Source organism: Muntiacus reevesi, chromosome X (assembly GCF_963930625.1).
Source record: "Muntiacus reevesi chromosome X, mMunRee1.1, whole genome shotgun sequence".
In the NCBI taxonomy this organism is placed as follows: Eukaryota; Metazoa; Chordata; class Mammalia; order Artiodactyla; family Cervidae; genus Muntiacus; species Muntiacus reevesi.
The window spans coordinates 14,973,229-15,000,263 of NC_089271.1; the positions used below are offsets into that span (position 1 = coordinate 14,973,229).

At 40.6% G+C, this 27,035-nt stretch overlaps 1 protein-coding gene across 2 annotated transcripts in view; it reads left to right on the forward strand.

Moving 5' to 3' along the window:
• REPS2 (RALBP1 associated Eps domain containing 2) overlaps positions 1–27,035 on the forward strand; it is a 254,183-nt gene that overhangs the window by 102,435 nt on the left and 124,713 nt on the right. For both annotated transcript variants that reach the window (XM_065916435.1, XM_065916436.1), the window contains exons 6-8: positions 13,841–13,979; positions 21,694–21,757; positions 23,738–23,880. In XM_065916435.1, coding sequence (XP_065772507.1) covers positions 13,841–13,979; positions 21,694–21,757; positions 23,738–23,880 — 346 coding nt within the window. The remainder of the gene's footprint in view (positions 1–13,840; positions 13,980–21,693; positions 21,758–23,737; positions 23,881–27,035) is intronic.

A 27,035-nucleotide genomic window follows, 5' to 3' on the forward strand; every position in this document is an offset into this window, starting at 1 on the left:
TTAGCCTTCTTTATGGTCCAACTCTCACATCCATACATGGTTACTGGAAAAATCATAGCTTTGACTATATGGACCTTTGTCAGCAAAGTGACAAAAATGTCTGCTTTTTAATACACTGTGTAGGTTTGTCATAGATTTCCTTCTAAGCGTCTTTTAATTTCATGGCTTCAGTCACTGTCTGCAGTGATTTTGGAGCCCAGGAAAATAAAATCTGCCACTGTTTCCATTGTTTCCCCATCTATTTACCGTGAAGTGATGAGACTGGATGCCATGATCTTCCTTTTTTGAATGTTGAGTTTTAAGCCATTTTTTCACTTTCCTCTTTCACCTTCATCAAGAGGCTCTTTAGTTCCTCTTCGCTCTCTATCATTAGGGTGGTGTCATCTTCATAGTTGAGATTGTTGATATTTCTCCCGGCAATCTTGATTCCAGCTTGTGATTCATCCAGACTAGCATTTCCCATGATGTACTATGCATATACATTAAATAAGCAGGATGATAATATACAGCCTTGATATACTCCTTTAACAATCTGGAACCAGTCTGTTGTTCCATGTCCGGTTCTAACTGTTACTTCTTGACCTGCATACAGATTTCTCAGGAGGTAGGTCAGGTGGTTTGGCATTCCCATCTCTTTAAGAATTTTTCAAAAAAAAAAAAAAAAAAGAATTTTTCACAGTTTGTTGTGATCTACACAGTCAAAGGCTTTAGCATAGTCAATGAAGCAGAAGTAGATGTTTTTCTGAAATTCTCTTGCTTTTTCTATGCTCCATTGGATGTTGGCAATTTGATCTTTGATTCCTCTGCCTTTTCTAAATCCAGCTTTTACATCTGGAAGTCCTTGGTTCACATACTGTTAAAGCCTAGCTTGAAGGATTTTGAGCATTACCTTGCTAGTGTGTGAGATGAGTACAATTTTATGGTAGTTTTAACATTCTTTGGCATTGTCCTTCTTTGGGATTGGAATGAAAACTGACCTTTTCCAGTCCTGTGGCCACTGCTACGTTTTCCAAATTAGATGACATATTGAGTGCAGCACTTTCACAGCATCGTCTTTTAGGATTTGAAATAGCTCAGCTGGAATTTCATCACCTCCACTAGCTTTGTTCGTAGTGATGCCTCCTAAGGCCCACTTGACTTTGCATTCCCAATTGTCTGAATCTAGGTGAGTGATCACACCATCATGGTTATCTGGATCATTAAGACCTGTTTTGTACAGTTATTCTGTGTATTCTTGCCACCTATTCTTAATCTCTTATGCTTCTGTTAGGTCCTTGCCCTTTCTTTCCTTTATTGTGCCCTTCTTTGCATGAAATATTCCCTTGATATGTCTGATTTTCTTGAATAGATCTCTAGTCTTTCCCATTCTATTATTTTCCTCTATTTCTTGAGCACTTTAAGCAAGTAATGTTTACTAAACACCTGTTAAGTGCCAGGTACCATGTTGAGAATACATAAATGAGACACAACACTCCCAGTCCCTGCCTTCCTGGGGCTTATAGACTATTGGAGGAGATGGCTATTGATCAGACCATCACAAAGCAAATATATAATTATGATATGTGGTGAGTAGAAATTATCCTGTGCTTTGAGGATGAAAAATGGAGATGGGAAGTTAGGACCCAGCCTTAGCAGGCAGGGGGTGATAAAGGAAGTCTTCCAGTGGGAAATCACATTTAAGTTGAAAGGGGAAGGGCTGATCCTTATTGTCCAGGTGAGGGAGTGGGGCTGGAGGAGAGCAGGCAAGAGGAGAGAGGGAGCTACACAAACAGAGATGTTTTCTATGAGCTTTGCATTTTATTCACCTCTCTTGCTGTGCTTAGAACTATCTTATAAGGTAATTTCCATCATTATCCCATTTTTCAGATGACAGAACCTGAGGTATAAAGACTTCATTTAGCTTGCTTAAGGTGGTAGCTTGGAAGTAGTTGGGCTCGAGTTCAAATACTGGACACCACTCTCTGGTCTTTGTCTCAGGAAGTGGATGGATGGTGATGTCATCTGTTAAGCTGAGAAGCCCTGAATGAAAAACCAGTGTTGGGAGTATTGAGGCAAGATCATGAGATCAGTGTTGAGATTTGAGCTTTTGAGACAGCCAAAAGGTAGTGTCAAGGAGATGGTAGGATATATGTGGTCAGAGCCCAGGGACAGTTGGGACTGAATAGAAGTATTTGGCAGCCATTGGCCATTAGGAGGACTCATGGGATCATGCACAGAAGTCATCAGGTTCTCACCCAGGTCTTACCATACACTGCATGACCTTAAGCAAGTTCCTTCTCTTTTCTGTAACATGAATTAGTTGGAATGGATTTAATAGTCCATTGTAATTCTCTGCAACTGTCTGATTCCCTTAATGTTTGTTTGATGTCAGTGGAGGTCCCTCCTCCTGTTTGGAGTATTGCCTTTGGTTTAAGATGAGAACAAGGGGCCTTTTTTGGATGGCAGTCTGTGGTTTTCATGGCTGATGTGTTTTTCTTCACTTCTTAGGTTTCCTTCTTATGCCTGTCAACTTGGTTTGACTGGACTGCACATCACAGAAAGCAGATGCCAACCAGAATTAGCCATGTAGATGAGAGGATGTGACATGAAGGATTTTGGTGGTAGGCAATTAATAGGTATTGGTCATGGTGCTAGACTGTGCCAGAGTCACTCATTCCCCACATTGCTATGCCCATGACAGCCTCACTCTCTTGTAGCTTCCTCTGTGGCCTTGTATTTAAGTCCTTCCTGTCTTCGTTGGAAGGGACATGGCCTCTGGGAACTGGGGAAGGCTTTTAGGGACTCTGGGTCAGCATTGTTGCAGCTTGTGGGCTTGGTATTTCAGAGGTGCTTATGTGGATTCAGTGCCCAGACATTTTTATTTTTTCGTTCAGATGTTGGATATTTTTCCCCTTGAAATTTCAGATACTGAGCACACAACCTATGTTGGTGAATGGTTGACAGTGTTTGTAAAGAAATGATAAATCTTATTTCCTTCTTCTCTGTTGTAGTGTTTTGATAGATCATTTTGTGGTTTTTTAATTTTAATTTTTTTTGGCCATGTGGCATGTGGGATCCTGTTTCCCCAACCAGGGATCAAGCCCACTCTCTCTGCATTGGAAGTACAGAATCTTCACTACTGGATCACCAGGGAAGCCTCTTTGTGGTTTACTTTTCACAAGTGTTCTTAACCATCTAGATAGCATAGTCATTTATGATTTTGCTGGTGTTGGGTTTGGAATTGACCTTCCTGCTCCCACCATACACCACTGCTTCTATCTTTGCCATGGTTGCCAGGAACTACCTTGTGTTAAGTCTGTGTCTCATTGACCCCTTGGCAGCATTTAACAATGACCACTTTCTTAAAATGCCCTCTTCAGCCTTACTCTTGCCCTCTTGGTTTTCTCCTTCGTCTCAATTTATCTATGCTTTTTGCCCATTGATAGCATGAAGTGTGAGAACTTTCTAATATTTCTTGTACATGTGGGGTTCCCATTTTTTTTCATTCTTAAAAAGCAGTTCATTGCTTGTTCACTCATTTATCTGTGAGCCTCACCTGGAGGAATGGGCATCCTATAATTTTTGGTTTTTCCATCCCTGAGGTAGCCAAGATAGTCCATTTGTTTTGTATCATTTTGGGAATGTTTTATGTATATATAAGCACATACAGCTATTCTTATATATCTAATATATGCAGTATACCTTAACCTGGCTTTAGGGAAACTGGTCAGAGAAAATATCCTTCCAACTAGATCCCACTAAAAATATCTTTTACTCAATTTTTAAACCATAAACATATGTGCTGTGATTTTTTTTTCTTTTCTTAAGGGATAAACTTAATAATCTTCTAGGGGCAGATTCTCAAAATTCACTGTATATATGTAGGATCAGTTCTTAGAAATGGAATAATTGGGTGAAATGGCTACACATTTTTAGTGTTTGGTAGAGATTTTCACATTAGAGACTGTGCCCATTTACACACTTACTAACAATGTATGAGAGTGTGTCTTTTCTCATATCCATCCAAATGCAGTGTGCTAAGAAACTTAGGAATCTTGGTCAGTATGATAAGTGAAAAATGAAATCTTGGTGTAGTTTTTTAGCGTTTCTCATATATGGTTGAGAGGAGGTCCTGGACCCCCGATGCACTTGGAGGAGGTTAGGAACTCCGCTTCTTTTTGGTTCTGGAGCACCCCAGACCTGCTGGCACTGATTTCTTGTTTCTACCTTCTTGACAGCAAAGTTGAATTTGTTTATGAGTAGAGAGCGAAAGTGTTAGTCACTAAGTCATTTCTGACTCTTTGCAGCCCCGTGGACTGTAGCCCACTCAGGCTCCTCTGTCCATGGGATTCTCCAGGCAAGAATACTGGAGTGGGTTGCCATTTCCTTCTCCAGGGGATCCTCCCAATCCAGGGATCGAACCCAGGTCTCCCTCATTGCAGGCAGATTCTTTATGGGTAGAGATTAGGGCTGGGAAAATCCATTTTAGGGATGGTAAATGTCAACACAAGGGGTGTGTGTGTGTGTGTGTGTGTGTGTGTGTGTGTGTGTGTGTTGACATCTCAAAGTTGCTGTGTGTGTGTGTGTTGACATCTCAAAGTTGCTGTGTGTGTGTGTGTGTGTGTGTGTGTGTGTGTGTGTGTGTGTTGACATCTCAAAGTTGCTCAAACAGCTAAATTCTCTTCCTCTGGGAGGAGGAAGAGGAGGAGGAGGAAGAGAGGGAAAGAAGGGAGGGAGGGGTGGCAGGGAAGGAGGGAGAGGGTATGTGTTTGTTTGCCTTTGTGTGCAACTGGAAAAACTAGTTTGATAAATTTTATTGGAATGCATGTGATTTATTTTTAGTTTGACATCTTGTTTTACCACATTCATTCCCCATTTGATTTCAAACCCTAGCTGGAGTTTGGTCATCTCCTAAGGGGTAGAAGGTTGACATGTATGTTCTACTCCCCTGACCCTACCTAGAACCCACAGATATCCCATTGGTCACTGTTATTACCACAAAGAGGTCCTGTATTTCACAGCATCCAGCCTCCTTTTCCTACTTATTTCCTTCATCTACTTATAATTCTTTTTGAAATTTTCTATCCCTTATTTTTAAAACATTTTACTGAATGATACTGAAATTTACTTTTCTCAGCCCACATCTTTCGTAGCTGTCTCTTATGGTATTCCTCAGGTGCTCCCAATGTACCCACACTTCTTAATGATTCAAATGATTGTAGTCACCTAATTTCTTCACTGAGAGACACTTCTACATGAAAGGCAAACATGTGTACTACAGGATGAGAATATTAAAGAGATATTGGATCACTGAAAGAAAGGTGGCTCCAGGACATAAGAAGAGGGTGCTTGGGATAGAGATTGAAGGATGTTTATGGGACAAAGATGTTGATTCAGTAAATAGCATGACTAATTGGGTTGCCACCTGAAGGTATTTCAGAATCCATGCTTAGAGGCAGTGAGAAATGTCAGAATGGTAGGCTGGTGCATATGAGGATTCCAGCATCCATGTGGTTAGACAGGTTGGTTACATGAAAGCAAATGAACACATTTTACTTGTTAGGTCAGTGTTGCTTTTCCACCCCATCTCTGTGAGCATTTCATTAAAGGTTTATGGTGTTCAGAAATTTCGTGGTAGTAGCTGGGGCCCCCACTGATTGATAGTCAGGGTGCCTCTGAATTAGCCTCTTAGATGTAGCTGAAAACACCCAATTGAAGTCCTGGTGTCAGAGAGTACTTTGTAAAGCTGGAAAGGAGTGTGGTATTTGATTCCTAGGCCCCTTTGGTCTTAGTAGATAGTGTGGTGTGAACAGAAAAGGCTTCTTACAGCAGCACCATTTCACCCCTAAGTGCATCAGTATCCCCAGACTTCAGCGGGGCAGGCGGTGTCATGCCCCCTATCACCTATCCCAACAGGAGATGCTACTGCCCGGGTGCTTCTCTGGCCCCCTTACTCTTCTGGACTCTTCACTAGTCTGCACCCTTTCAGTCCTCCCAGCAGTCTTGCTTGCAGGGTAGATTGCCTGTAACATTTTGTCCTTGACTCATCTATTGGGAAATAGTAAGTAACCTCTAAGGGTTAGCTACTGTGCCAGAGTGCCCTGAGGATGACAGATATGGTCATTTTTTCCTGATATGAAAACATACCAGATGCTTATAAGCAAAAGTTGTATAAGAAATAAGATGGTGCTCTGTTTGTATAATTTAATAGTTCACTGGCTAGAATCTGCAACTAAACTAGATAGTGGGGAGGGAAGTGTAAGTATAGGATATTCACATCCTCAACTGAGATCTTCAATCTGCAGAATTAACAGCAATAATATAGGCATTACAGTGAGGTTAATTCTTAAAAGGAAATGGTACATCGTTAAAGGATGGATGGATGGATGTTTAAGATGGGAAGAACCCCAGAGCTTGCTGAATGAGAGTACATGTTCTGGACTCTGTTCATGTTGTGACTCTACCATTTACTAGGTGTGTGGTCTTGGTATGTCACTTCACTTCCCTAATCTTCAGTTTCCTATTCTCCAGAATGAGGCTAATGGGGCCTACTTTGCAGGGTTGTTGTGAAGATGAAAACAGATCCTGTATATTAGGTGCTCACAGTGTCTGACACTTAGCAAAATCATGACTATGTGTTATGTAACATTCTTTGATGTCTGTGGTGATCATTAAAAAATTTTTAGTTTATCTTAATAAGCAGCAGCTGTGTGTTGCTCATTAAACTCTAGCGATTCCTATAGTTTGGCCTTCAGGCTTCTAAGCTGTTGAGATTAGACCCCTAAGTAAGTTTGGTAGTATGTGATTAAAGGCATCTTTGTAGATTTATTTCCATGAAGAAACTGATAAAGTTAAATTGCTCTGTTAGGATTTAATTGTAACTAACTTCACTATAGGCAAAAACAGAAGTTATTTGTTGCAACTTCCAGTGAATCTATAATTATTTCAAACTAAAAAGTAAAAAAAAAAAAAGTTTTTTACCCTCTATGGTTTCACAGGTGAGTCCAGGCTTTTACACTGCTGAGTGACAGTTGTTTGGTATGTGCATTTAAAGTTCAACTCCAGTCATTATAGGAGAACTCAGGTTAACTGTTCTGTCTGTGAGTTAGAATTGACAGTTTTTCCAGTCATTTGCCAGACATCTTTTGAGTGTTTACTGCTTGATAGGCACTTTTCTAGGCTCTGGGGATATAACTGTTATCAGAATAGAAAAAGTTTCCTGTCATCATGGGCCTTATGTTAGAATGAGAGTGAGGTGGGAAACAGGACAAGACTATATAGATATATCGAGTATGATACAGAATGGTTGGACGTGAGAGACAAAATCACTGAGCTCTGTCTACTCCTCTAGCTCCTTTCTTCATTTAACAATTTTTCTCAGTTTTACCATAACCCTCTTTTTTTCTTTACTCTGTACTAACTCCCTGAGAGTCTCCTTCAAACTCATGAAAGATAAGTGTCATATTAACCAAGCACAGAAAGAAGGCTGTAAAGATGCATCTACATGCTGTGCCTATAGTCTGCATGAGCAATCAAGTTCAGTTCAGTTCAGTCGCTCAGTCGTGTCTGACTCTTTGCGACCCCATGAATCGCAGCACGCCAGGCCTCCCTGTCCATCACCAACTCCTGGAGTTTACTCAAACTCATGTTCATTGAGTCGGTGATGCCATCCAACCATCTCATCCTCTGTCGTCCCCTTATCCTCCTGCCCCCAATCCCTCCCAGCATCAGGGTCTCTTCCACCTCTTCGCATGAGGTGGCCAAAGTATTGGAGTTTCAGTTTCAGCATCAGTTCTTCCAATGAACACCCAGGACTGATCTCCTTCAGGATGGACTGGTTGGATCTCCTTGCAGTCCAAGGGACTCTCAAGAGTCTTCTCCAACACCACAGTTCAAAAGCATCAATTCTTCAGCGCTCAGCTTTCTTCACAGTCCAACTCTCACATCCATACATGACCACTGGAAAAACCATAGCCTTGACTAGACGGACCTTTGTTGGCAAAGTAATGTCTCTGCTTTTTAATATGCTATCTAGGTTGGTCATAACTTTCCTTCCAAGGAGTAAGCATCTTTTAATTTCATGGCTGCAGTCACCATCTGCAGTGATTTTGGAGCCCAAAAAAATAAAGTCTGACACTGTTTCCACTGTTTATCCATCTATTTCCCATGAAGTGATGGGACCAGATGCCATGATCTTAATTTTCTGAATGTTGAGCTTTAAGCCAACTTCTTCACTCTCCTCTTTCACTTTCATCAAGAATCTTTTTAGTTCCTCTTCACTTTCTGCCATAAGGTTGGTGTCATCTGCATATCTGAGGTTATTGATATTTCTCCCGGCAATCTTGATTCCAGCTTGTGCTTCTTCCAGCCCAGCATTTCTCATGATGTACTCTGGCTGTTATTAGGTGGTCGTATTACAAAAAGAAGATGGCTTCATGCTTCATTTTTGGTGCAGGAGTGCCTGTGCCATTGGTACTAGGCAGGTCTGCCTTTCCTTTGGGCCTCGCTTGAAGAGTAGCTTGGTTAGAGTAATGGCTGCTATAACAAATGCCCTGCATGTTAATGACTTCCCGCAATAGGTCTGTTTCTCATTCATCTCACAGATTGGCAGACAGCTTTCCTCCACATAATGATTCAGGAGCCAGGGCTCCTTGTGTTCTGTGGCCTTGCTATCCCCTTCTCAGTGGGCCAATGGGGGAAGGCACAGAGAACCAAGGGGTGCTAGCCCTGCTGGGCAATGGTGCAGGTCACTTGCACTCCCTCTGCATTGGCTTGAACTCAGTCACGTGTCTGTGACTAACTGCAAGAAGGGCTGGAAAATGTCATTCCTGACTGGGCAGCCACTCAGTGAGACCCGTATACCTGGTAGGTAGGGCGTGAATGATTCAAGGACAGCCAGCAGAATCCCACATAGAAGCACAGCTATCATTTGCTTCTCTGACTCTTCTTTTTTCTCTGCCTCATGATGGATCAGTTCCTATGATCTTTCTTTAGACAGTTTAATGGTCATGTAGGCTATAGTCTAGTCTTACAGCCTATGAGCCAGTCTTTCCCTTTAGGGCGGTTGAGTCCTCTCACATTTTTGTTCATGAGATCACGCTTTGATCTGTGGTTGTTCTATGGCATTCTTACTTCCAAAAGATTGTTAACAGGGGAGGTGTCCTCACATAGACACTGTGGGCTTGCTAGGAGTTTTTGCTTCCCGAGATGGTTTGTTGTTTGCTAAGCACCAAAAGGACTTTGTTCTAAGATCATCATTGCACCCTCAGATCAAATGGCTGGACTCTAAGGCAGCATTTATAGGAGGCCTCCAGGGTAGAATTATATGCTAAACAGAAATGTTCTGTAGTTGAAAAAATATACACTCCCTTCTTAAGTTCTCCCTGACAATGCCTTCTTGCAATTCATATTTTTCAGCTATGTTTGATTTTAAGATACTTTAGGGGTAGATGTTGCCTTTTGGGATTTTATTAATAGTATTACTTTTTTTTAAATGAGTCTTTTGAAGTCCCTTTCATTATAAACAGCCTGTTTTCCCCAGAGATAACAACTTGCAGTATGAGATATTTGGATTTCACTTGAAACAAAACCAAGGGTTTGAATGTTTTAAATATAAGCAAATCTAATTCTCCTGTGTCTAGAGAAACTGTATAATGAACCATATGTCTGTGGCTTAAGCACACAGATGTGAAAGATTCTCTCTCTCTCTCTTTTTATGTTTTCTTGAAAACACACTGCCAGAGCTCAAAATTGGCACCAAGTACCAAAGATCTCCACTGAGCCAACTAAACCACTAGAGATGGGGTGAATTGGAGGTGCTTCTTGGGTGCACGTGGAGGTAGAGCTACTCCTGGTTCTGGCTTCTCTTCAGAGGTGCAAGGCTCACTGCTCCCCCATCTCCATTTCTCAGAGCCTCTAGTCTTTGCAAGTAGACATTCTCTCTTAGGTGACTGACTTTTCAGATCTTTGATTATTATGGTTGCCTTTTGGGTTCATTGAGGTTGGCTCAGATGGTAAAGAATCTGCCTGCAATGCAGGAGAACCCAGGTTTGCCATCTCATCACAGAGACCAAATACAGGGAACCATCTCCTCCAAATGAACTCAAAGTGAAAGTGAAGTGTTAGTCGCTCAGTCATGTCTGACTCTTTGTAACCCCATGGACTGTAGCCTAGGAGGCTCCTCTGTCCATGGGATCCTTTAGGCAAGTATACTGGAGTGGGTAGCCATTCCCTTTTCTAGGGGATCTTCCCGACCCAGGGATCAAACCCGGGTCTCCAACACTGCAGACAGACTCTTTGCTGCCTGAGCTACCAGGGAATAGATCAGCTTTGTTTTGGAATATTTTGGCTTCAGGTATGTGGAATGTGATCTGCCCCTTCCATATGCCTTTACCTGTCTCTGAAATCACTCACTTAATGGATGAGGAACTTGAGACCTCTCCATAGAGATCAGACCATGAGAGTGACAGGTATGTCTGTTGATAGATCTCAAGCTTTAAAAGATGAAATGAACTTACAGGCTTTCTTTCATTAAGGACAGCTTAGAGTAGTGTTTCTGCATCTCTTTCAATATAAGATATAACCCTGAAGTTATTAGAGCCTGTCAGTAAGTGGCCTTCACCTGACTTGTAGTGTCTGTGCTGTGCCTGCTAGGGGCTGTGTGTGGAATGAAGGCTTAGATGATACTACTCTTGCCCTCCAGATTGAAACCTGAATGAAGATATTTAATAACACTTTAAGTGTTCAAAAACTATATGACACTTACCATATTTATAATAAGGATTCACATTGTAAGATGCTCAAATCACTTGGTTTGTCAAATCAGTTGAAATCATGCAGTGAGAAGCAAAGGGAAAGAGATTGGGTCAATGAATGTGTTTTGTGCGAGCTGGTAGAAGGGCCACACCATATACAGGTTGCCCAGTGTTCACATGTCCTCCCTTGTTGGAAGGCACTTTTGGTTTTAAGGAGTGGGGACTCTTCCTGTCAGCTTAAGTTTTCTTGAGAAGGAGAAAGGGCTTGGGGTTCTCATGGGAATCCAAAAAATGAGAGACAAGGAGTGGCCCAGTGGTCTCCAGTAATGGGAGCTCTTGGTTATTCATATTTATTCCGCTGTTACCAGGCTTTGCTCTAGTTGAGGTGACTTTAGTGTCCATTTACCTTTTGGCTCCCAACAACCACCTTTACCCCGGACTCTTTCTAGTACTTCTGTACCTCACAGGTTCTGCTTGTGCTTGGTTCTGGCTCTCTCATGACTTTAAGTCCAAACTGGCCCCAGCTTGACACCGCAGCTCTGCTGTACATCTGCTCAGGGTCTGCTTTCGCTGCTGGTTGATCTTTCCACTTTTATCTACATCCCCAAGAATGAGCATCTGGCCCGGCTTGTTCTCTCTAGAGAAGAGCTTTCTACACCAGAGCATCCTGTGCACCCACCCGCCCTTACTCGGACTGAGGCGGAGGAGATCAGGCATGAGGTGGGCCTTGTGGTGCACATGTGGTACCAGACCCATCTTTGTAGCAGAGCTGTGGATCAGGCAGCACCTCTGCAGTGCCTGTGGGCCTGGCAGGTATATCAGAGAGCCCTTCAGGGCCGTGGAGCTTGAGAATGGGTAGGATTTGTGCAGACTGGGATCAGAGAAAGAGTGTTTTGGGGAGAAGACACAAATCTGACCCATGAGGAGAGAGCATATGGCCTATCAGAAGCCTGCTATGTGACCAAGGAGGAGGCTGGATTATAAGGGTCATAAAAGCAAGGTGGAGGGGGTGAATTTGTTTTATTGAGTAACAGGTCATACTGTAAGCTTTTAAGCAGAGAAAATCAATCACTTTCTCCTTTTTATTCCTGATTTCTACTGTCAGATTAGACTTTCCTGGTAGCTGAGCTGGTAAAGAATCCACCTGCCATGCAGGAGACCCAGGTTTGATTCCTGGGTCAGGAAGATGCCCTGGAGAAGGGAGAGGCTACCCACTCCAGTATTCTTGGGCTTCCCTGGTAGCTCAAACAGTAAAGAATCTGCCTGCAGTGTGGGAGACCTGGGCTCAATCCCTGGGTTGGGAAGATCCTTGGAGGAGGGGCATGGCAATCTACTCCAGTATTCTCGCCTGGAGAATCCCCATGGACAGAGGAGCCTGATGGGCTACAGTGCATGGGATCACAAAGAGTCGGACACGACTGAGTGACTAAAAACAGGAGACTACTGATGCCACTCAGGAGTCAGGTAATATGAGAGAGGAAATAATGTGAGCAGATGGTCATGAGGTTGGGAAAAGAACAAGCATGGGCTGATGCTAACAACGATTGGGTATGGCAGCTTTGGTTCTAGGCATGAAGGGGAGTGTATTCTAGGGGAGTAGAAGCGTCCATGTTAGTACCAAGGAATGCAGCAGCCAACACCTAGCATGGAAATTTTGGTAACAGATTAAAAAAACTCTGCATTTATCTGCTGACTCCAGGAATTCTGTGAAGTCTATGGGCATGTCCCTTAAACTCTCTGAGCCTCAGTTTTCATCTCGGAAAATGATACTACTAACTCCTGTGGCTACTTCTCAAAAGTTTGAGGTACTCAGATGAGATAGAGGGTGAAATACTTTGTGTGTTTCAAAACACTCTTTGAATTTAAGGCATTAACTAATGGATAATGACTTCCAGGGCATTTAAAAATGGTTTGATTAACATTTAGTGGAAACTCATCTAGTATGAAAACTTCAAAGATGGCATCTCAAGGTTATATTACAACTCAAGCTTTTATAGACTTGTTTCTTCTCTGAATGGCGTTAGAGGAGAGTCAAGTGTTCCTGGGAAGAATTACTTCCAAAATGGGGTGTGTGTGTGTTGGAGAATTTGGCGCAGGGGACAGAGATGATCTACAGTTTTTTTCTGGTGCTAGTGACTAGAATACCTTCCTAATGATTAGTTCCTTGATAGTGTGTTCAAGAAGCAGGCAGCTTGATGGCTCATTAGTAGTAATACTTCTCCTTTCCTAGTCTCCTTTTGTCTTAAAGGTTCACCCTCCTTATTCCATGAAGGTGGCATTCACAAGAAGCACCTTAACCCCAGGCTAGATGGGAGGGATGGAACAAAGCTCTGGGCTGCTCTTTCCAGAATCACCATTTTTGCTGCTTTTTCAGTTCCCTTGCAGAGCTTGTTCTCCTGCACTACTACACAGGTTCTGTATCCTTAAATTCTCAAATTTGGCTTGCACGCCCCCTAGTGGCAGGTCAGATGCACCCCTTGTTACCCTGTTTGTTGCAGTACCATGACAGCCCATCTCTGCACTCCACTCTATTACTAAGTAGAACCCCCAGTTCACAAATATGGAATGAGAGGTTTGGTGATTCTGACTTGCCATTCAAGTGGGACCTAGGGACATGGGACTTGATCCTGAGCATTTGATTCCCAGATTTATACAATGGGAATGCCTCAGAAAAAAAGATGATGTAGTTACAACTGTTCTAGATTTTTTTTTAAAAAAAAAAGAGTTAAAAAGAGTCTAGATTATTTTACTATCTGCTCAGCTAATTTGAAAGGATCAAAATGTGGCAAATATTTGAAGAAAAGGATGATTGTACTTTCCCCCTTCATCACATGGGTAAATCTTTTGTCACTCACCCGAGTGTTCAATATTTCATGCTTAATCCTGTTACCAACTTTGGAGAACACACACAAAAATGTATAAAGCATGATGTCTGCCCTTCAGAAGTTTATGTTCACATTAAACTCTAGTCACAAGGCGTTCAAATTTATTCCCTTGAGAAAAAAATAAGTATAATCCTTGGTAACTTTTATTGGGGTTTAATATTTCTACTTCATTTCACAAAAGACAGATTCTGTGAGCATTTGCTTATTGATTTCTTTTTAAAGTCCTTTTCAGTGGAGAGAGAACTGCAGGATAACAGCACTAGTTACCCAGACGAACCCTGGAGGATAACTGAAGAGCAGCGCGAGTACTATGTCAACCAGTTCCGGTCCCTGCAGCCTGATCCGAGTTCCTTCATTTCAGGTAACGAAGTGTGGTAGGTGAGAACACAGGTCCCAGCTCACTGTCTCACATAAATAACAGTGCCCATCTTAAGAAATAGTCCATTCAAAATGAGTACAAAAACCTTCTATGATTTCAGTTTGTTTTTCTCTGAGGTTGAATTTCTTACCAACTATAATCCATGTAGAAAAATACTTGGCAATGGTATTTGGAAGTTTGTGTTTCCATTTCAAAGGAGTTAAATGGGAATATGAAGCATCCTGGTCCAGATCCTGTGCCTTATTAGCTGGAGCAGTTCCTGAAATGAGTGTTACACCAAGGTGACGCCTTTAATTGCTTACTCATTACATTGGTATTAGAGCAAGGACATAGTGTAGCCTCCCAATGAGTTGCTGTCACAGTTCTCCTTATGTTATATACACGTTAGAGTTCAAGTTCATGCTCATTTTCTTTGACTCCAGTCTTTCTCTGGTTTTTCTGAGAGAAAAAAACTGGAGGAAAATTGGCTAGCATTTTTATGTCTACATATTAGTTCTTCTGGAGTATCTTCAGAAGTATATATTCCTGTTGAGTTCTCATGCAAAATTCAAGCTGAGAGGAATTGATTTAGTTCCTACGTGCCTATGTTTCACCTGGCTGAAGGCTAAACAAGTTGAAATAGTAGAATCTGGAAGAAAAATTCGTAGAACTTTCTTTTTATATTTCAATTATGAAGAATGACAGTATGTCCTTGATAGTTGTTACCTGACACTTCGCAGTGTGGACTAAAATTAATTTTCTCTCCTAACATATGGTGTGTAGTTGGAATATACCTGTATAAACACAGATATCATTGTCTGATTGGTAGTAATGGCTTTATTTGAAGGCAGAATGTTGTACATACAACAAATTAATGTTGACAAAATGATTTAAAAAAAAAAAACCCAGAAACCCAGATTTCATGTATTGACCACATGCTCATTTTATACACTGCTTAAATGAGTTTCTTCACAATGTATACAGATATTTAGCCAAATGAAAATAGATACTTGTTAGGAATGTTTTTATTTTCTTTCAAACCTTTATATCTCACTGACTTTCAAATACAAACAAAACTCTAGTGGCTAGTATAACAAACCTCTATGTACTTATCACTCAACTCTCACAATTTGGTTTTATCTATAGCCTCTCTGAGCCTTGATGGTTTTGAAGCAATTTCCAGACCATTTCATTTGAAAATATTTCAGGATGTATCTGTAAAGATAAGACCTCTATTAAAAATATAACCATAACTCATTGGCACATTAAAAAAAACATAAAATAACCCACAAGATGCTTAATTATCAAGTCTTGCTCAGATTTCCCTGATTGTCTCGCAACTGCCTTTTCAAAATTTTAGTTTGTTCAAGGGCAGGAGAGGTTCATACATTGCAATTAATTGATGGCCCCTTTTAAAAAACATTTTAATTTAGATATAGTCTACATACTGTAAGATTCACCCATTTAAAGTGTACAATTCAATGTTTTTAGTATAGTCACAATCTAGATGTAGAACTCTTGGAGATAGTGGAGGATAGAGGAGCCTGACATGCTTCAGTTCATGGGGTAGTAAACAATCAGATATGACTTAACAACTGAAGAACAACAGATTTAGAACACTTCCCCCCAAACCACCTACTTACTAGTATTTATTTCTCATTCCTGCTTTCTCTACCACTCCTCCGTTAGCCTTAGGTTGCCATTTTAAACTACTTTCTCTGTCTATAGAGTTACCAGTTCTGGGCTGTTCATATAAATGAAATTGTGTAATTTGTATTTTTTGGTGTGTGACCTCTTTTACATAGCATAATGTTTTTAAGATTCATCCATGTTGTGATATATACCAGACCTTCACACCTTTTTATGACAATATCCTTCCATTGTATGGATAGACCACATTTTATTTATCTTTTCATCATTTGATTAACTTTGGGGTTGTTTTCTCTTTTTGGCTATTAGGAGTAATGTTGTGCTGAACATTTATGTACAGGTTTTTGTGTAGATGTATGTTTTTGTCTCTCTTGGATATATACCTAAGAGTAGAATAGCTGGCTTATATGATAACTCTATATTTAACCTTTTTAGAACCAGTCAGACTATTTTCCAAAGTAACTGCACCACTTTACATTGCCACCAGCAATGTCTAAGGGTTCTAATTACTCCACATCCTTGCCAACACTTGTTACTATCTTTTGGGTGTATCCACCTCAGTGAATGTGAAGTGATATCTCTTTGTAGGTGAAGAATGACACTGAGCATCTTTTTATGCTCTTATTGGCCATTTGTATATCTTCTTTGGAGAAATGCCTATTCAGATCCTTTTCTGTATTTAAAATTTTTCTTAGTTTTTGGCCATACCTCGCAGCATATGGTGTCTTCATCCCCCAGTCAGAGGACAAATCTGTGTTCCCCACTGTGGAAGCATAGACTCTTAACCACTGGACCACCAGGGAAGTCCCTCCTTTGCCATTAAAAAAAATTGTTGAGTGGTAAGAATTCTCTACATGTTCTGGATACAAATTCTCTAGACATATGATTTGAAAATACTTTTTCCCCAGTCTGTGACTTGTCCTTTTATTTTTCTAACAGTGTCTTGCAAAGCAAAAAGTTTAATTTTGATGTTCAGATTATTTTTTTCTTTTGTTGCTTGTACAACATCATATCTAAAAAAATCAGTGCTTAATTCAAGGTCATGAAAAAGTATGTGTTTATTTGCCTCTAAGCAGGAATATGTATGGAATATATATTACAGTTTTATTATTATTATTATTGGATTGTGGGATCTTAAGTTCCCAAAACAGGGGTTGAACCTGGGCCCCCAGCAGTGAAAGCACAGAATCTTAACCACTGGACTGCCAGACAATACCTTATATCATAGTTTTCTTCCTTCTTCTCTCCCTCTCTCCCTTTCTCTTTCCCCTTTTCTCTTTCTTTCATGTGGGATCTTAATTCTGGGAAATGAAATGAAATGTTAGTTGCTCAGTCGTGTCCGACTCTTTGTGACTCCATGAACTGTAGCCCGCCAGGCTCCTCTGTTCATGGAATTTTCCAGGCAAGAAAATTCCAGGCAAGAGTGGGTTGCTGTTCCCTTCTCCAAGGGATCTTCCCAACCCAGGGACCCAACCTGGGTCTCCTGTGTCTCCTGCATTGGCAAGTGGGTTCTTTACTGTTAACCACCTGTGAAGCTTATAGTAGGTTACTGGTCTTTATTATTCTTTTTTTATCTCTCTGTATATTGGATGTGTTAAAATGTGGTCACTGATCGATCAATGCTGTGTGTCAGTTCAGTTCAGTCGCTCATTCATGTCCACCTCTTTGCGACCCCATGGACTGCAGCATGCCAGGTTTCCTTGTCCATAACCAACTCCTGGAACTTAATCAAACTCAGGTCTATTGAGTCAGTAATGCTTTCCAACCATCTCTGTCATCCCTTTCTCTCACCTTCAATCTTTCCCAGCATCAGGGTCTTTTCAAGTGAGTCAGTTCTTTGTGTCAGGTGCCCAAAGTATTGGAGTTTCAGCTTCAGTATCAGTCCTTCCAATGAATATTCAGGACTGAATTTTCTTAGGATTGACTGGTTGGATCTCCTTGCAGTCCAAGGGACTCTCAAGAGACTTCTCCAACACCACAGTTCAAAAGCATCAATTCTTTGGTGCTCAGCTTTCTTTATAGTCCAATTCTCACATCCATACATGACCACTGGAAAAACCGTAGCTTTGACTAGACGGACCTTTGTTGGCAAAGTAATGTCTCTGCTTTTTAATATGCTGTCTAGGTTGGTCATAGCCTTTCTTCCAAGGAGCAAGCGTCTTTTAATTTCATGGCTGCAGTCACCATCTGCAGTGATTTTGGAGCCCAAGAAAATAAAATCTGCCACTGTTTCCATTGTTTCCCCATCTGTTTGCCATGAAGTGACGGGACCGGATGCCATGATCTTAGTTTTTTGAATGTTGAGTTTTAAGCTAACTTTTCCACTCTCCTCTCTCACTTTCATCTGGAGGCTCTTTATTTCTTCTTTGCTTTCTGCCATAAGGTTGGTGTCATCTGCATATCTGAGGTTATTAATATTTCTCCTGGCAATCTTGATTCCAGCTTGTGCTTCATCCAGCCTGGCATTTCGCATGATGTACTCTGCATATAAGTTATATAACCAGGATGACAGTATACAGCCTTGATGTACTCCTTTCCCGATTTGGACCCAGTCTGTTGTTCCATGTCCAGTTCTGTTGCTTCTTGACCTGCATGCAGATTTCTCAGAAGGCAGGTTAGGTGGTCTGGTATTCCCATCTCTTGAAGAATTTTCCACAGTTTGTTGTGATCCACATAGTCAGAGGCTTTAATGTAGTCGATAAAGCAGAAGTAATTGTTTTTCTGGAACTCTTGCTTTTTCAATGATCCAGTGGATGTTGGCAATTTGATCTCTGGTTCCTCTCCCTTTTCTAAATCCAGCTTGAATATCTGGAAGTTCATGGTTCATGTATTGTTGAAGCCTGGCTTGGAGGATTTTGAGCATTACTTTGCTAGCATGTGAGTGCAATTGTGTGGTAGTTTGAACATTCTTTGGCATTGCCTTTCTTTGGGATTAGAATGAAAACTGTCGTTTTCCAGTCCTCTGGCCACTGCTGAGTTTTCCACATTTGCTGGTATATTAAGTGCAGCACTTTCACACCGTCATCTTTTAGGCTTTGAAATAGCTCAATTGGAATTCCATCAGCTCCACTAGCTTTGTTCGCAGTGATGCTTCCTAAGGCCCACCTGACTTCTCACTCCAGGATGTCTGGCTCTAGGTGAGTGATCACACCATCGTGGTTATCTGGGTCATGAAGATCTTTTTGTATAGTTCTATGTATTCTTGCCACCTCTTCTTAAATATCTTCTCCTTCTGTTAGGTCCATACCATTTCTTTCCTTTATTAGGTTCATCTTTGCATGAAATGTTCCCTTGGTATCTCTAATTTTCTTGAAGAGATCGCTAATCTTTCCCATTCTATTGTTTTCCTTTCTTTCTTTGCATTGGTCACTGAGGAAAGCTTTCTTATCTTTCCTTGCTATTCTTTAGAACTCTGCATTCAAATAGGTATATCTTTCCTTTTCTTCTTTGCCTTTAGCTTCTCTTCTTTTCTCAGCTACTTGTAAGGCCTCCTCAGGCAACCGTTTTGCCTTTTTGCTTTTATTTTTCTTGGGGATGGTCTTGATCACTGCCTCCTGTACAGTGTCATGAACTTCCATCCATAGTTCTTCAGACACTGTGTCAGATCTAATCCCTTGAATCTATTTGTCATTTCCACTGTATAGTCGTAAGGGATTTGATTTAGGTCATACCTGAATCAAAGTGGTTTTCCCTACTTTCTTCAATTTAAGTCAGAAGTTTGCAATTATGAGTTCATGATCTGAGCCACTCATGATCTGAGTCAGCTCCTGGTCTTGTTTTTGCTGACTGTGTAGAGTTTCTCTATCTTTGGCTGCAAAGAATATAATCAATCTGATTTCGGTATTTACCATCTGGTGATGTCCATGTGTAGAGTCTTCTCTTGTGTTGTTGAAAGAGGGCCTTTGCTATGACCAGTGTGCTCTCTTGGTAAAACTCTGTTAACCTTTGACCTGCTTAGTTTTGTACTCCAAGGCCAAATTTACCTGTTATTGCAGGTGTCTCTTGACTCTCTACTTTTGCATTCCAGTCCCCTGTAATGAGAAGGACATCTTTTTTGGGTGTTAGTTCTAAAAGGTCTTATAGGTCTTCATAGAACGGTTCAACTTCAACTTCTTCAGCATTACTGGTTGGGGCATAGACTTGGATTACTGTGATATTGAATGGTTTGCTTTGGAAACAAACAGATTACTCTGTTGTTTTTGAGATTGCATCCAAGTACTGTATTTTGGACTCTCTTTTTTGTTTATGAGGGATACTCCATTTCTTCTAAGGGAAATGCTGTGTGTAGCTGTAGTTTACTGGGCTGAGAGACCCTTTTATAAGAAAAAGTCTGGATTCATGGTTTTAATATTTGAATGCCAACAGCTTTTAAGTCTCCCTTCTACCTCTTCTCTCTCATGTCAGTCTCAAATAGATATGAAAATGACTGGAGAGAAGATGAAAAGGAGGCTAGTTAGGGGTTTCTTCATTGCTTGGGAGGCGGCTGGGGTGTAGGTTCCAGCTCCTGGTTTGAGCGTCTGTCCGCACCAAAGGAGGGAGCACTTGGGCTTTCTCAGTTGTTCTCCCTCTGAACTTGTTAGCTGTCAGCTTCCCTGTGGGTGGGACAACCACTACTCTCTCTACTTGGTGAAGGCCAAGCCAGGCCAGATCTCTAGCTGTGGGTTTGAGTGTATTGTGCTTTGAAGAAAGGTAATCAGTGAGGAAAAAGAAGAATGAAATGAGAGAATGCGTTTATCTATAAAATAGCTGACAAGTATGCTTTCAACACATTTAAAAAAATATTTATTTATGGCTGTGCTGGGTTTTTGTTGTTCTTCGTGGGCTTTCTCTAGTTCGCAATGAGCAGGGATTCTCATTGTGGTCATTTCTCTTGTTGCAGAGCATAAGCTCTAGGGTGTGTGGGCTTCATTAGTTGCAGCATGTGGGCTCAGTCGTTGTGGCTCATGGACTCTAGAGCGAGCATTTAGTAGTTGTGGCATAAGGACTTAGTTCCTCTGCAGCATGTGGAATCTTCCCAGACCAGAGACTGAACCCATGATGTGGATTCTTATCCACCGTACCATGAGGGAAGCCCCTCAAGACATTTCTGACAAATGTTTGACAAGGTGGCTATATGGATGGCCAACAGTCCTATGTCACCATTATTTCTAGGGTGCTCTGGAGGAGGAAGCTCATTCATTTATAGGGTACTTGTCTTTGATCCTTTATATATCAACGGAAAATAAGTCTGCTTTAGTGTCCATTATAATCCTTTGTTTTAAGGCCAATTAGAAGACTTATAGTTACTAAGGAAAGACTTTTGACTTTATCAGTTAAGAATAGTGTTTAGGGCTTTGACTTGACTAATTTTTGTGTTAGAATTGTGAAACTGTTTTGAGAGCAGACAGCATAAAAATTTCAATCTCAATAAGGATTAAGCCTAAACATTTTAAGTGCAGTTGGAGATTGCAGCTACATAAGATGCAGAATGGAATCATTTCATGATTTCCATTAATATTGGTGAATTTGCAATGAATAAAGGAAGTGGTAATAGGTTCATGGATACAATTCTTGAAGAGCCACCAAGAGATCTAAAATCTCACTGAAACACTTAGCCAAGATGCCTGTCTTATCTGTAGTATGATGAGGTTAATGGTGTTGATTTTCTTCTTTTTGCTTTGTTTCCTACCATTATTGTGTATTACTTTCACACACCCTTTCATTTAAAATACTGGACAGATTTTTACTTTGAAAATTTTGGTATTTTTATCTTTTAAGTTTTTAGTAAATTTTGCAGATTTTCAGGAAAATGAAGAAGGAACTTGAACATAATATACTTTTCATGTGATAATAAGTATTATGTCACTAATTCTTTTGCCCTATTCTAATTTACATATTGTTTTAAAAGCTGTTTGTATGTTGTTTTTAGCCACATGATTTATAGTTACTTTGATGAATAATTGTTATGTTTGTGATTGTTATATGGTAGGGATGGCTGAATGAAAAAATGATAATTCATCTATACATAAATGAAAAAGCTGCTCTAGGTAAGTAATTAATGATTTATTTAAACAATGGCTCTTGACAGGTTCTGTTGCCAAAAACTTCTTCACCAAATCAAAACTTTCCATTCCAGAACTCTCCTATATATGGTAAGTACAATTAATGCCTTGTAGTTTCATACTGTTATCCATAGCCATCCCTTAGCTCTTACTTTGGCATTTTAAAGCAATAATGTTTTAAATTTTTTTAAAATAAACTAAAAGTATGACTAGAACTTAAATTATTAATCCTGTGAAGATTATTATATGAAAAGCACAATGAATAGTGTCTGGAATATATTATTCACTATTTTGCTCATTTAAAAAGTAATTTCCTGATTAGTATCCTCACCTAGATGCCTTTTGAATATAAGCAGTTGTATGAGCATATGAGAATTTCCATCTTGTGTATTTTCAGATTTTTCTACTTCATGTGCTGCACATAACTAGAGAACCTTGAAAAGCTATTCTTTATAATATTTTATGAGGCCAGGTGAACAGAAGGTCCACAGATATTTTGGAATTAAGTTAAATTTGACTATTCTTGCTGCCTCTGAGTTTCATAAATTTGGCTCGTGTTTATCAGCTGGACCCTGGCTCAGACTTGCAGCTATGGTGTGCTCTGTACCTTGCTGCCATGCCAGATGCATCCCCGGCTCCAGAAGGGCTTCACAAGCTGGTCCAGATGGCTCTGTTTGCTTTTATGAAAGCGTTTGGTGCCTCTATAAGCTCCTGGCTGCGTGTGGGCTGTTCTTCCTTGAGCCTGAGTGGGAGACCATGCTGCTATAAATATATAATTAAAGTATTGGAATATTTATGTAGAACTTTTTAGATGAGGATTTACAAAAAAATTATAGTGGAATTTAAAATTACTTGTCATGTTTTGTGCATCATATTGAAAAACTATTCCATTGACACTTGTAAATGCTACTGTATCTGGGATCCTGAGCTGGCTTTTGGTTCTTCAGCAATATATTCTAACATTAAAGAAAAATGGCAAACCTTATTAGGCTTTAAAGCTTGGGAAAAAAAGAAGTTATCATTTTGTAAAGAACACAGTCTGTTTCGACAAAATTCCCAGTCTTAACATTTATCAGCATGAGGGTTCCTATCTTTTTGTTGAGACATATCCACAGAAGCTTTGTGGGCCTCTCTCCACCCATCGTTTAAAAAGTTCCCTGGATCCTTACCCTGGGGACCTGGTACTTTCTGAATATTCCAGGGGGAGGTGGGTGTGAAGTTCCAAAGGAAAGTTCCAGAGTTCCATGGTTTTTCTTTCAAGTAGAAAAAAATATGCCTTCTCTCTCTGCTTATCCTAACACAGGCGTATTTGTCTCTGTACACCTAAGAGGCTGGTTGAGCTTATTGGGTCTTAGTTGTTTTGGCAAATAGGTCTCTGCTTTTCAGTGGAAAACAATGACTGAAGCAAAGATAAGCCTTTTCAAGCCTCTCCCTTTCTTACTTTCCATCTCATCTGGTTCCAGCCTTCCCTAGTTGCTATTTTTATCTGAAAATATAATTCAACAAGTATTACTGAGCTTATTTGTATTTTTCCAGGAGAATTTTCAAGCAAATTTTTGATGGAACATTTGTGTGACTTGAAATGTTTAAGGTTTTTCCTTAAAGCTGAAAAATGTAGTGCTTGTATCTGAGTTTGGGTAATTGAGTAATGGCCGGGACACTGGTGAAAGGGCAGGGCCAGGTGAAAGGGCAGGGCCAGCCCTTCCTCCAGCTATTTCAAGTGCCAGGCTCGGGCACTTGTCACCAGGCATTTATTGAATGAGTGTCAACTAACTGTGAAATTGTGGGCATCCTGTTCCTTTTCATCCCATAGTTTTTGCTTGTGCATTCTCTTAGAAAAACAGATCTACTGGAGAACTTGAAGACTTTAAATTTTAATTTATAAAGTGCTACTCATGCTAGTGGTGTTGATTTTTCTTCCTCTGTGTGGCCTCCTGAGATTTTATATGAATTTGGGGGATCCTGCAGGGCCACCACCAGGGAGCCTAGGAGTTGTGTTTGCATGTTTGAGGCTGAGCAACTTTACCTCTGAGCCCCATGTTAGGCTCTCATGATATCTGCTATATTTAGGGAACTGAGTGATGCCGACTGCGATGGAGCCCTGACCCTGCCAGAGTTCTGTGCTGCATTTCATCTCATTGTGGCCCGAAAGAATGGCTACCCATTGCCTGAGGGCCTGCCTCCAACTCTGCAGCCAGAGTACCTGCAAGCAGGTAAGGCCTGGTCATAAATCCCAAACCTTAGGTGTTTCCCATCCTGACCTTATAAGAAACTTTTGCTTTTTAAGATGATGTCCACATAGTTTGAGGAGTTCTTTGTATCTATAGTTACTTTCTTTAACTGGTATTAGACTCAGAACTTATCATGTGAGTCATAGGGATCATCTGGGTAAGTGTGAGTACTGTCTGGATGGATTTGAACCAAGGTCACTTCAGTTCAGTTCAGTCTATCAGTTGTGTCCGTCTCTTTGCGACCCCAAGAGCTGCAGCACGCCAGGCCTCCCTGTCCAACACTAACTCCCGGAGCCCACCCAAACTCATGTCCATTGAGTCAGTATTGCCATCCAACCATCTCATCCTCTGTTGTCCCCTTCTCCTCCTGCCCTCAATCTTTCCTAGCATCAGGGTCTTTTCAAATGAGTCAGCTCTTCACATCTTTCATAAAAATTGTGGACCAGCTAACTCCTGAACCCCCAGCTGATAAAAACATGAAGAGGAAGATCTTTCTTTAGAGCCAGTGCTGACTTGGCATCTTCAGGCCAATTCTGGTGTTCCTAAGTGACCTTGGGCAATGGAATGGACTAGGAATCTTGTACCTAATAAAAAAAGTTTAAGAATTCCATGCAGTAAAATGTATGAAAGGCTGTAATCTTAAAGGTGCACTTAGTTTTTTTCATATATTCACGCATATAACTGCAATCAGATGAAAGATACAGAACATTTCATTCTAGCATGCTAGAGAGTTGGAATAGAACTCTCTTTGTCTTTTTCATTAGAGTTATGATGAGTCCAACATTTGTATTAACTTCTTTGGAAGATTGAAAAAATTACTAGTGCCTTTTGACCATTCAAAGGCAATGGACTGATTTCTGATGTGAATTCTATTACTCATAGAAGTATAGCTTCCTTTGAAAGAAACGGCTGTCCAGGAACAGCTGGTGGTTTCGATAGCAATTCTTACTTTTTAGGGAGGATCTCTAAAACATGATAGCTTAGTCACTGATGATTACTGGCAAGAGGTAACCAGTGTCTAAAGAAAATGTGATTAGTCATTAATAGAGCATAAATTTTGTGGTTAGATCTGGAAGAGATCTTAGATTATCTTGTCTTGTCCCTTCCTCATAAAGGCATGAGATTCAAAGTGACCAGTTACCTATCTAAGTCAGTCTTGAGATCACTGACTCTTAAATATTAATAAAAAAGTCTGTCATTCTGTGGTATGTACTAATGGGTGGAGGCTCAACCAGAGGGAAGAATGTCTGGTGCCAGGGACAGGTAAAAAAATTGGGGGAAGCATGACCCATAGGATCATGCCCAGAGGTCCTCAGAAAACGTATGAAGGGGAGGGTTCACAGAGCAAATGCAAATACATATTTCAGAACTTGGACTTTGCTTAAAGCAGCTGCTTTCTGACACCAGTGGACTGTAACTCCAGCCTGCTCCCTTTCCTTACAGGCTTGGGGAGACTGTCAGGAGTCCTTAGGAACTAGTTTGTAAGTGGGCAGCATGATACACTGCTGTATTTCCTCTTCAGTGTCTCTCTCTGTGTCCCCTTCTCTGTCTCACTCTCCTCTCTCATTCCATTTTGGGTTTTTTTTCTTTCTTTTAATTGGAGGCTAATTACTTTACAATACTGTGGTTTTTGCCATACATTCACATGAATCAGCCATGGGTGTACATGTGTTCTCCATCCTGACCCTCCCTCTCACCTCTCTCCCCATCCCATCCCTCAGGGTCATCCCAGTGCATCAGCCCTGAGCACCCTGTCTCATGCATTGAACCTGGACTGGTGATCTATTTCACATATGATAATATACATGTTTCAGTGCTATTCTCTCAAATCATCCTACCCTCGCCTTCTCCCACAGAGTCAAAAAGTCTGTTCTTTACATCTGTGTCTCTTTTGCTGTCTTGCATATAGGGCCATCATTACCATCTTTCTAAATTCCATATATATGTGTTTATATACTGTATTGGTGTTTTTCTTTCTGACTTGCTTTGCTATGTATAATAGGCTCCAGTTTCATCCACCTCATTAGAACTGATTCAAATGAATTCTTTTTAACGGCTGAGTAATATTCCATGGTGTATATGTACCACAGCTTCCTTATCCATTCGTCTGCTGATGGGCATCTAGGTTGCTTCCATGTCCTGGCTATTGTAAACAGTGCTGTGATGAACAATGGGGTACATGTGTCTCTTTCAATTCTGGTTTCCTTGGTGTGTATGCCCAGCAGTGGGATTGCTGGGTCGTATGACAGTTCTATTTCCAGTTTTTTAAGGAATCTTCACACTGTTCTCCATAGTGGCTATACTAGTTTGCATTCCCACCAACAGTGTAAGAGGAGTCCCTTTTCTCCACACCCTCTCCAGCATTTATTGTTTGTAGACTTTTAGATAGCAGCCATTCTGACTGGAGTGAAATGGTACCTCATTGTGGTTTTGATTTGCATTTCTCTAATAATGAGTGATGTTGAGCATCTTTTCGTGTGTTTGTTAGCCATCTGTATGTCTTCTTTGGATAAATGTCTGTTTAATTCTTTGGCCCATTTTTTGATAGGGTCGCTTATTTTTCTGGAATTGAGCTGCAGGAGTTGCTTGTATATTTTTGAGATTAATTCTTTGTCAGTTGCTTCATTTGCTATTATTTTCTCCCATTCTGAAGGCTGTCTTTTCACCTTGCTTGTAATTTCCTGCATTGTGCAGAAGCTTTTAAGTTTAATTAGGTCCCATTAGTTTATTTTTGTTTTTATTTCCATTACTCTGGGAGGTAGGTTATAGAGGATCCTGCTATGATTTATGTCAGAGAGTGTTTTGCCTGTGTTTTCCTCTAGGAATTTTATAGTTTCTGGTCTTACATTTAGATCTTTAATCCATTTTGAGTTTATTTTTATGTGTGGTGTTAGAAAGTGTTCTAGTTTCATTCTTTTACAAGTGGTTGACCAGTTTTTCCCAGCACCACTTGTTAAATAGATTGTCTTTTCTCCACTATATATTCTTGCCTCCTTTGTCAAAGATAAGGTATCCATAGGTGCATGGATTTATCTCTGGGCTTTCTATTCTGTTCCATTGATCTACATTTCTGTCTTTGTGCAAGAAACACACTGTCTTGATGATTGTTGCTTTGTAGTACAGCCTGAAGTCAGGCA